General features: G+C 43.5%; 1 protein-coding gene across 4 annotated transcripts; it reads right to left on the bottom strand.

The window, feature by feature from the left end:
- Positions 1 to 70: 70 nt before the first annotated feature.
- Positions 71 to 10,360, bottom strand: LOC106572227 (protein-L-isoaspartate O-methyltransferase domain-containing protein 2). Of its 4 annotated transcripts, none has more exons than XM_014146226.3 (8): positions 10,128 to 10,357; positions 10,003 to 10,035; positions 6,056 to 6,177; positions 5,625 to 5,944; positions 5,355 to 5,457; positions 4,766 to 4,937; positions 4,024 to 4,147; positions 71 to 3,625 (listed from the first exon to the last, which is right to left on the bottom strand). In XM_014146226.3, the coding sequence occupies exons 4-8, from the start codon at positions 5,929 to 5,931 to the stop codon at positions 3,192 to 3,194; spliced, it is 1,140 nt and encodes a 379-aa protein (XP_014001701.1). In that variant the 5' UTR covers positions 5,932 to 5,944; positions 6,056 to 6,177; positions 10,003 to 10,035; positions 10,128 to 10,357; the 3' UTR covers positions 71 to 3,191. The 4 variants fall into 4 exon arrangements, with proteins under 4 accessions (XP_014001701.1, XP_014001705.1, XP_014001700.1 ...); XM_014146230.3 differs by having other exon boundaries at positions 10,198 to 10,356; XM_014146225.3 differs by lacking the exon at positions 6,056 to 6,177 and having other exon boundaries at positions 10,128 to 10,360.
- Positions 10,361 to 10,613: the final 253 nt, after the last annotated feature.

Raw genomic sequence — 10,613 nt, forward strand, 5'->3', positions numbered from 1 at the left:
GATTGAGAAGTCTGGTGTTAAGCAATGGCACTCATTTTGGATTTTCTGGCAGTATAGTTCAACTTACATCTTTTGTCACACGTAGATATTTATTCTTTTATTCGATTAACAATTTGACATGTAGAACTGAACAGCAAGACACATTTGGACCCGTCGAGTGCTGGATAAGTTTGGCACTGAGAACGTCAGACAAAACATTTATTTCTTTTTTTTTTTATACCTCAACAGCATCAGAGCATAACACGCACAGTCCATCATACTGGTTCCAATGTAGACAAATAAGTGCTTAAATTCCTTCACAGGTGGATACACACAGTGAGGTCAAATGTATTTGGACAGTGACATATCTTGTTTTGGCTCTGTACTAAAATGATACAATGACTGAGGTTCAAGTGCAGACTGCCAGCTTTAATTTGAGGGTAATACATCCATGTCGGGTGAACCGTTTGGAAATTACGACTTTTTGTACATACGTTTCCCCCTGCCCCCCATTTTAGGGGAGCAAACATGGAAAATTCACTCATTAAAGTAGTCAAAGGTTTAGTCCCATATTCCTAGCACGCAATGATATCAGGCTTGTGACTATGAACTTTTTGGATGCATTTGCACTTTTGTTTTTGGTTTCACATTTTGTGCCCATGAATGGGTGAGAAAGTTAGGCATAAATATTATACGTCCACAAAAAATGCTAACATCTCCTGTTAATAGAAATGGCGAGAGGTTAGCATGTCTTAGGGTTATGATCTTTGTGCCACTAACTTTCTCACTCATTATTCATGATTTATTTAGGATTATCTGTAATCAATGGTAGCATCCAATGTAGAAGGGTTCAGAAAAATATTTTCTTTACTCTAAGTGACTCAAAAGACAATACATTATTTACCATTAATTTCTATTGGGCACAAAATAATCTGAAACAACCAAAACACTGCAAATGCAGCCAACAAGTTTGTAGAGTCACAGCTTGATGTAATCATTGCGTGCTAGGAATATGGGACCAAATACTGAACTTTTGACTGTTTAATACACAAGTGAATTTGTCTTAATACTTCTGGTTCTCTAAAATGGGGAGGACTATGTACAAAAAGTGCATTAATTTCTCAACCGTTCACCCGATATGGATGAAAATACCTTCAAATTAAAGCCGGCAGCCCACACCTTAACCTCAATGTACGCTACATAACCAAAAACATGTGGACACCTGCTTGTCGAACATCTCATCCAAAATCATGGGCATTAATGTGGAGTTGATCCCCTTTTGCTGTTATAACAGCCTCCACTCTTCTGGGAAGGCTTTCTACTAGATGTTGCTGCGGGGACTTGCTTCCATTCAGCCACAAGAACTTTAATGATGTTGGGCGATTAGGGCTGGCTCGCAGTCTGCGTTTCAATGTATCCCAAAGGTGTTTGATGGGATTGTCAGGGCTCTTCCACACCGATCTCGACAAACCATTTCTGTATGAATCTCGCTTTGTGCACGGGGGCATTATCCTGAAACAGGAAAGGGCCTTCCCCAAACTGTTGCCACAAAGTTGGAAGCACAGAATCGTCTAGAATGTAATTGTATGCTGTAGTGTTAAGATTTCCCTTCACTGGAACTAAAGGGCCTAGCCCAAACCATGAAAAACAGCCCCAGACTATTATTCCTCCTCCACCAAACTTTACAGTTGGCACTATGCATTGGGGCAGGTAGCATTTGCCAACTCAGGTTTGTCAGTTGGACTGCCAGATGGTGAAGCGTGATTCATCACTTCAGAGAACGCGTTCCACTGCTCCAGAGTCCAATGGCGGCGAGGTTCAAACCAATCCAGCCGAAGCTTGGCATTGCACATGGTTAGCTTAGGTTTGTGTGCAGCTGCTCGGCCATGGAAACCCATTTCATGAAGCTCCCGACGAACAGTTATTGTGCTGACGTTGCTTCCTGAGGCAGTTTGGAACTCGGTAGTGAGTGTTGCAACCGAGGAGACGATTTTTACACGCTACCTGTTTCAGTACTCGGCGGGCCCGTTCTGAGAGCTTTTCTACACTTGTCAACAACGGGTGTGGCTGAAATACCCGAATCCACTAATTTGAAGGGGTGTCCACATACTTTTGTGTATATATAGTGTAACATTTTAAATCCAGAGTGCTGGAGTACAGAGACAAAATAATGTATCACTGTCCAAATACCTTTGGACCTCACTGTACATTATTTACTACTTTAATTACAGATCTGCTTTGAGAACCTAATAGTAAATTGCTTTCCCACACTCACTTTCTACCCCTAATCCAAAGGTGTTCTATGGTCCAAAGGCATTTGCAGTCTCCCATTATTTGATGTTGAAGAAATAAGAATTCACAAAACGAGAGTAAATTCGGGTAATGCTGTTTGACAATGTGGAAATTTCTTTGCTATACTGTGTAAAAATGTGTTAATATACTTTTTTCATGCCTGTAGCCCTCTTGACATTTGCCTTAACAGAAATGGTCTCTTCAGTTAAATTACTCTTATTTGTCACCCCTGCTCTCAACAAGTATATTCAATGCAGAGCACAGTAAGATATGAGAAGATCTTACAGATGTGTACACAGAATGAGCAAATATTTCCACACCATTTGGGGCTTTCAGTTCTTGTAAGTTGATCTCAAAAGCTCCCCTGAATTGTTCGGTCAAAATCATCATTCTCAGAAAAATCACATTTACAAAATTCAAAAAGAGGGAGGAAAGAAGGTCTTTGAGACTGGGTGCCAGTGTCAGGCACAAGACAAGATAGAGTTCATGGGTGGGGCATTGAGTGAGATGAGACTAGTCTTCAGAGGGTTTGTTGGAATAGTCCTAGGGGGCTGGTGGGGGCTTCTGGGTGTAGGGGTGACTAAGGAAGCTCCCAATCCCTAAATCCTTGTTTTCCAACCTCGACCTCTACCCCTTAGGCACCTCTGTAGATTAGATGGGCGTACCTGGGCTATCGGGGGAGATGGAGCTATTACCATATTGCTTCTACTCATCCAATTCTTCTAGTTATTCACTTCAACATGAAGTTTCTAGGGCTTACATTTTGAATTCGGATGGGAACTCATTTTAGCCATTCCCGTGGAGTTATCAGCCTATTTCTTACACATTAATTACTTTTGTATCCAGAAAGGGGAGTCAAGAGCATAGGGATGGGAACAAGTTAGAGAATGGGAGCACAGCTTCTTATCTCCTGTCCCTCCCTACTTCTCTCTGTAGTGGAGCATGTACATCTTAAGAGGCTCAGGGAGCGGCAGGCCCAGGATCCTTTCTCTTAGCAGGTTCACTGGAGCCTCATGTAGAAGGGCACCGCCCTCCCTACTCTCCTCCCCCTCTTCCTCCTGCTCTTCCTCAGGTTCTCCTAGAATCCTGCAGTTCCCCTCTTCTTCCTCCTCTTCTGTGTCTGAGCGGTTGTTGTTGTCGTCCATCGGCCCGGGGATGAGGCGGCTCATGAATACGTAGCGGTTGGAGCGCAGGGTGGAGCCACAGTGTTGGGCCCGCCTCTGCCGGAGCTGCTCCCCGTTGTGGGCCAACCTCCTCCTGGGCAATGGCCCTGGCCCCACCACTGTCTTCTTTAACGTCAGACGGATAGAGATGCGAGCCAAGTCCTGCAGAGTCCGCACCTCAAACATGGTCGCTGAGGAGGTACACACAAATGACAAGAGGAAACCGTTTCACACTCTCCCACATAGTAAGTGATGGAAGTTCTGCCTTCCCATTTTGTAACTAGTCCAACATGTATTTGAGACAACATAGTGTTCAAAAACTGTCACCTCCCCCCGTGGTTCTGAGTCTCCAGGGCCTGTTTTCACAAAGCCTCAGAGTAGGATAGCTGATCTAGAATCAGGTCCCCCCCCCTGTCATTTATTATAATCTAAAAGGCCAAATTTATCCTAGATAAGCACCTACTCTGAGATGCTTTGCGAATACCGGCCCAGATCTCCGATATGGTTACTCATCACACAAAGGCTCACTTGGAAAACGACCTCTGTTACATAGACAATCATATGACAGATGTGCTAGTACAGTACTTACGTAAAGGCACTGCTTTGGGTTTACTGCTATCTCTGTGTTTGGGCAACACCAGTGGGGCAAAGGACACAGCAATGATGTTTTTGGTTTCCCAGCTGTTGTAGCCTGTTCGAGTGATCTTGGTCAACTAAGGAGAGAGGAAGGGCAATAATGTGTTTGTTTACTGGAGATTTTTTTTGTAGTAAGCAGTGTTAAGAAATATGTATTTATATACGGATCTTTCTCTAAACCCAAGTCACAAGTGGAGCACAGAGCATTAGCTACACACAAAGGAAATGAGTATCAAAATGTCTCAATGTGTATAGAAGGCTTACAAACAAACCATTTCTAGGAGTGGGACCAAGAAAGATGAGACAACAAAGTCTACAACAGAGTTGTATGACAGGGAAGATGACACCAGAATATATCAAGAAATATATATCTAGAAATAGCACTGGGTTAAGAGGTGAGTTTACATATGTTTATTCTGGTTTTAAAAGTGGCCATGTCCTTTACAGTCACAATTTAGCCTTGTGAAACCATCCTGATTGTGACGCTCACCATTCTGTTTCACTTCACATTTTGTGTCTGTGTGTGGCTCACAGGAGGTTGGTGGCACCTTAACTGGAGAGGACGGGCTCGTGGTAATGGCTGGAGCGGAGTTCCATGTGTTCGATACCATTTTATTCGCTCCATTCCAGACATTATTATGAGCCGTCCTTCCCTCAGCAGTCTCCACTGGGGGTGTGCATGTGCGAGTGCTGACCTTCTCCTCCAATGGCAGCACTAGGATTCCCTCCACTTTGAGCAGGTTCTTCATGTAGTCTTCCTGCTCCTGCTGCACCCCAGCTCCACAATACACCCTGTCATACTGACCACTCTCTGGGGCTATCTCCAGACAGTTCCCCATCACGAAGCAGGGCTCACAGAACTCAAACCTACACACACACACAAACACACACCTATGATTCCCCCATTCCAGAGCCACGTCTGATGTTTCTTGGATACCTGTAGCACTCCCGACACAGTTTCCTCAGAGAATCAGCCTACCCACCATAACTGCAGTATGTTATCTTACTAGCTTGTTACAGAATAATTCTGTTTAACTGGATCCTGCTGATAGCTTCTATAACTCTGGTATAATGCCATTTAACTGGATTCTCCTGGTATACCAGAGTTATTTGAGCTAACAGGATAATCCAGTTAAATGGCATTAAACCAGAGTTATAGCCATTTAACTGGATTCTCTTGATAGCTCCTATAACTCTGGTATAATGCCAATTAACTTGATTCTCCTGATAGCTCATAACTCTGGTATAATAACTACATTGTCATTTTCATCATGAAACTCCTACCTGTCGAAGCTGTCGCTGGTCTTGATGAAAAACTCCAGTTTCTGGTATGCATACTCAATGACATCTTGGTGCAGCTCCACCCCATGGTTCACTCCAAATGGACCTACAGTAAAGGGGAGAAACAAGGTGCGAGTACACTTGCACTTTCCATCTTATTTTCCATTTTCTTATGTAAAGCAATGGTAAAAGTTTTTTTAAGCCACTCTTGCCCTTATAATTGTTTTATTTTGTTTCACCTGGCCAGGTGAGGTTTGTGCCATCCTGACTCACCCAGTATGAGTCCCACCATAGTGCTGAGGTAGCCCGTACCACTGCCCAGATTGAGGAAGGACAGGCCAGGCTGGAGATCCAAGGCCTCCATCACCTCGGAGTAGATGCAGGGTGCTGAGAGGTGGATGTTGCCGTGCCTCCAGGCCAGGTCCTTGTAGGCACTGTCTCTGAACTCTTCCAGATAGTAGTCGGCCCTGTCGATGGCCCTAAAGGCCTGCTCCACCAGGTCCGAGCGGATGTACTGAGCCTCCTTCAGGTTGTCAATCAACTCATCGTTGTCCTCCCCCGCACTCACGGCTCCTCCCATCCTCACAGACTCGCTGAGAGAGAGAGATGAGGATAGAGTCTGACAAAAAGGTGTCTAAAAATATTGATCAATTGATTCAGATTGATTCATCCCCCTCATCTCCTCAAAGACTGTTCACTGTTACCGTTTGCAAGATGGTATCGGAACATCGGGTCTCAGGGCAAAAGGCTCCGAGACAGCTTCAACCACCAGGCCATCAGACTGCTGAACAGCTAACCCTTGCTGTCTACCTGCTCAGACCTGCTCCTGAGAGATTATTTGTACCTCAGAGACTATCCACACTTTACAGACTATATGCACTGACTCTCATACACATTCAACCCTTACACATAAACACACACATACTCACACAGTCAACACTGTTGTTCTATTATATACTATTTATTCAACTGTGCGAACAGGACACTATCCAATTTATATCTGTAAAAAGTCATACTTGACAGGACGTTCATAATTTACAGTGCATTCGGAAAGTATTCACACCCCTTGACTTTTCACATTATGTTACAGCCTTATACTAAACAGGTTTACAAATGTTTGCTAATTTATTTTTTTAAATGATATTACATTTACATAAGTATTCAGAGCCTTTCCTCAGTACTTTTTTGCACCTTTGGCAGCAATTTCAGGCTTGAGTCTTCTTAGATATGACGCTATAAGCTTGGCACACTGGTATTTGGGGAGTTTCTCCCATTCTTCTCTGCAGATCCTCTCAAGCTCTGTCAGGTTGGATGGGGAGCGTCGCTAGACATCTATTTTCAAGTCTCTCCAGAGACCTGAAGTCTGGGCTCTGGCTGGGCCATTCAAGGACATTCAGAGACGTCCCGAAGCCACTCCTGCTTTGTCTTGGCTGTGTGCTTAGGGTCGTTGTCCTGTTGGAAGGTGAACCGTCGCCCCAGTCTGAGGTCCTGAGCACAAACATCCCCACAGCATGATGCTGCCACCGCCATGCTACACCGTAGAGATGGTGCCAGGTTTCTTCCAGACATGACACTTGGCATTCAGGCCAACGAGTTCAATCTTGTTTTCATCAGACCAGAGAATCTTGTTTCATGGTCTGAGAGTCCTTTAGGTGCCTCTTGGCAAACTCCAAGCGTGCTGTCATGTGCCTTTTACTGAGGAGTGGCTTCCGTCTGGCCACTCAACCATAAAGGCCTGATTGGTGGAGTGCTGCAGAGATGGTTGTCCTTCTGGAGGGTTATCACATGGCACTGGTTCGAATTCCCGAGCCGACTAGGTGAAAAATCATTATTTCTCAGTATTTTTTCATTAAATAGTACCCGCAAAACACCAGTCTCAACGTCAACAGTGAAGAGGCGACACCGGGATGCTGGCCTTCTAGGCAGAGTTCCTCTGTCCAGTGTCTGTGTTATTTTGCCCATCTTAATATTTTATTTTTATTGGCCAGTCTGAGATATGGCTTTTCTTTGCAACTCTGCCTAGAAGGCCAGCATCCCGGAGTCGCTTCTTCACTGTTGACGTTCAGACTGGTGTTTTGCGGGAAACTATTTAATGAAGCTGCCAGTTGAGGACTTGTGGGGCGTCTGTTTCTCACACTCAACACTAATGTACTTGTCCTCTTGCTCAGTTGTGCACCGGGGCCTCCCACTCCTCTTTCTATTCTGGTTAGAGCCAATATTTTAGATTATTCACCCTGTGCCTTGATGACAGCTTTGCACACTCTTGGCATTCTCTCAACCAGCTTCCCCTGGAATGCTTTTCCAACAGTCTTGAAGGAGTTCCCACATGTGCTAAGCACTTGTTGGCTGCTTTTCCTTCACTCTGCAGTCCAACTCATCCCAAATCATCTCAATTGGGTTGAGGTCAGGTGATTGTGGAGGCCAGGTCATCAGATGCAGCACTCCATCCCTCTCCTTGGTCAAATAGCCCTGACACAGCCTCGAGGTGTGTTTTGGGTCATTGTCCTGTTGAAAAACAAATGATAGTCGCACTAAGCCCAAACCAGATGGGATGGCGTATCGCTGCAGAATGCTGTGGTAGCCATGCTGGTTAACTGTGCCTTGAATTCTAAATAAATCATCAACAGTGTCACCAGCAAAGCACCATCACACCTCCTCCTCCATGCTTCACGTTGGGAACCACACATGCGGAGATCAGCCGTTCACTTACTCTGAGTCTCACAAAGACACGGTGGTTGGAACCAAAAATCAAAAATTCGAATTTCCACCGCTCTAATGTCCATTCCTCGTGTTTCTTGGCCCAAGCAAGTCTCTTCTTATTATTGTTGTCCTTTAGTAGTGGTGTCTTTGCAGCAATTCGACCACGAAGGCCTGATTCACGCAGTCTCCTTTGAACAGTTGATGTTGAGATGTGTCTGTTACTTGAACTCTGAAGCATTTATTTGGGCTGCAAATTCTGAGGCTGGTAATTCTAATGAACTTATCCTCTGCAGCAGAGGTAACTCTGGGTCTTACTTTTCTGTGGAGGTCCTCATGAGAGCCAGTTTCATCACAGTGCTTGATGCGACTGCAATTGAAGAAACTTTCAAAGTTCTTGACATTTTCCAGATTGACTCACCTTCATGTCTTTAAGTAACGATGGACTGTTGTTTCTCTTTTCTTATTTGAGCTGTTCTTGCCATAATATGTACTTGGTTTTTTACCAAATAGGGCTATCTTCTGTATACCACCCCTACCTTGTCAAAACACAACTGATTGGCTCAAATGCATTAAGAAGGAAATAAATTCCACAAATTAACAAGACACACCTGTTAATTGAAATGCATTCCAGGTGACTACCTCATGAAGCTGGTTGAGAGAATGCCAAGAGAGTGCAAAGCTGTCATCAAGGCAAAGGCTGGTTACTTTGAAGAATCTCAAATATAAAATATATTTTGATTTGTTTAACACCTTTTTGGTTACTACGTGATCCCATATGGGTTATTTCATAGTTTGTCTTCACTATTAATCTACAGATTGTAGAAAATAGTAAAAAATTATGAAAAACCCTGGAATGAGTTCTAGTTGGAGAAAGAATGAGCTTTGAACATGTCATTTTGCGTCTGAAGGTGTGTGTAAAAGACAGGCCTGTTTTAGAACCTCTTTCTTCGGGCCTTTAATTAAGTTATTATATTACAAACTAGTCAAATAAACTCGTATTGTGTTCTGCTTTCACGAGTAGCTGGGCGGTGTCACTGCCACAGCACACGATAATCCTAGTAATGGTGGAGACGCCTTCTTTGTTACTGCAGGAGTAGGCGGATTCGATTATGCTGAGCCGTTGGGCACCTGTCTATGTCCCGCGACGTGACCGGGCAAAAGCGGTGAGGGAGGAGCGCCCATCTGAAATCGAACATCAATGCCGCGTTCATCTGCTAGTCGGTACTAGAAAACTGAAATGTCCGATTTGCTGATTAGTTGAACGTGGCACGTGTATAACAACCAGTTAGAAAATCGAAAATGTCATATTTTCCTAATTCTGACTATCAGATGAACGCGGCATGCTCGGTGATGTTGGCAACAAGAAAACATGGTGTATCGTCCAGAAATACATATCTTTACCATATAATATACCTTTGCATTTTCAAACTAGTTTCATTGTAAGGCAGATAGGGCGTTTATATCAAAAGTAATCATTTGTGCATGTGAGAACACAGAATCCTAGTCGTTACTCAACGTGATTAATTACATCACTTTTGTTTTGAGCCGATTTCGCCGTGTGCATTGAACAAGGTACCTGGCTCACACCCAGGAGGCAGCCCGGTTCCAAAACAAATGCCACTACTTTCACCCAATGAAAAACACGCATAACAGTGCGCCCGGACCAGATAATCGAATCCTCTCAGTGATGCATATTTCCCACCAATCAACGCACACACAAAATACAGCTGCGCCACTGAATAACAAAATAGTATATGTTTACATACATATTCTTATTATCACCAAAAGTACTGCAGCCAACACTTGGGTAAGCATTTGTTGCGCATTCACAGTGGTTTTCTTAATCTTCTTTCAAATAGTTTGATATTGGGAATTTGATATTTAACAACCAAACAAAACATGTCATCGAACTGCTGCTCCAACGCGAGATACATAAATAAATATGCATCACCTTTGTCTCTGTTGATGTCGTCAACGAAGCACTCTGCAGGGGTACACGGGAGAGAAGATAAATTATTGTCTTGCTGGAGCTAACAAAGACACTCGCCATAAGAAATACGAAGCAGCGGTCTTTACCTTATGGATGTGACGGTTAATTGACGCTGCTTATAGTGTCAACTGTATTTCGAAAAAACGATGTTGTTACCTTCTCGTTTTCCCCCATAAACATTCAATAGATGTCGCCACAATTCTGGACGTAAACATTGACCAGCTGACACTAACGTCACACAAACACCAAACTGTGATCAGTCAGTACCCCGGTGCAGAGGGAGAGTTGTACTCGTCTTGCATTGGCCGAAATGTTAAATCTCCAATGGAAAATGAACTAGGTAAAATTATTTTAAATTTGATAATCGGTGTAGCCAATAGCTGTTAGACAAAGAGTGACATGACTATGATAATGATGCATTCTGAATCAGGGGAGGGTGTACAAAAATCCACTGTTTTTATTTATTTATGTCTTATTATTATTATTATAATATTGTTTTTGCTTTCAATCTTCAATAGCTCTTACACAAAGTGTGCCTTGACTATTAAAATGATATATTCTGAATCAGGGGA

Source organism: Salmo salar, chromosome 15 (genome assembly GCF_965601325.2).
Source record: "Salmo salar chromosome 15, fSalSal1, whole genome shotgun sequence".
Classification (NCBI taxonomy): Eukaryota; Metazoa; Chordata; class Actinopteri; order Salmoniformes; family Salmonidae; genus Salmo; species Salmo salar.

Coding starts and splice junctions, on each gene's coding strand:
- LOC106572227 (XM_014146225.3), bottom strand. CDS start 5,931: ATGGGAGGAGCCGTGAGTGCGGGGGAGGACAACGATGAGTTGATTGAC. Junction 4,938..5,354: donor ACCAGCGACAGCTTCGACAG/GTAGGAGTTTCA, acceptor GTGTGTGTGTAG/GTTTGAGTTCTGTGAGCCCT. Junction 4,148..4,765: donor TGCTGCCATTGGAGGAGAAG/GTCAGCACTCGC, acceptor CTCTCTCCTTAG/TTGACCAAGATCACTCGAAC.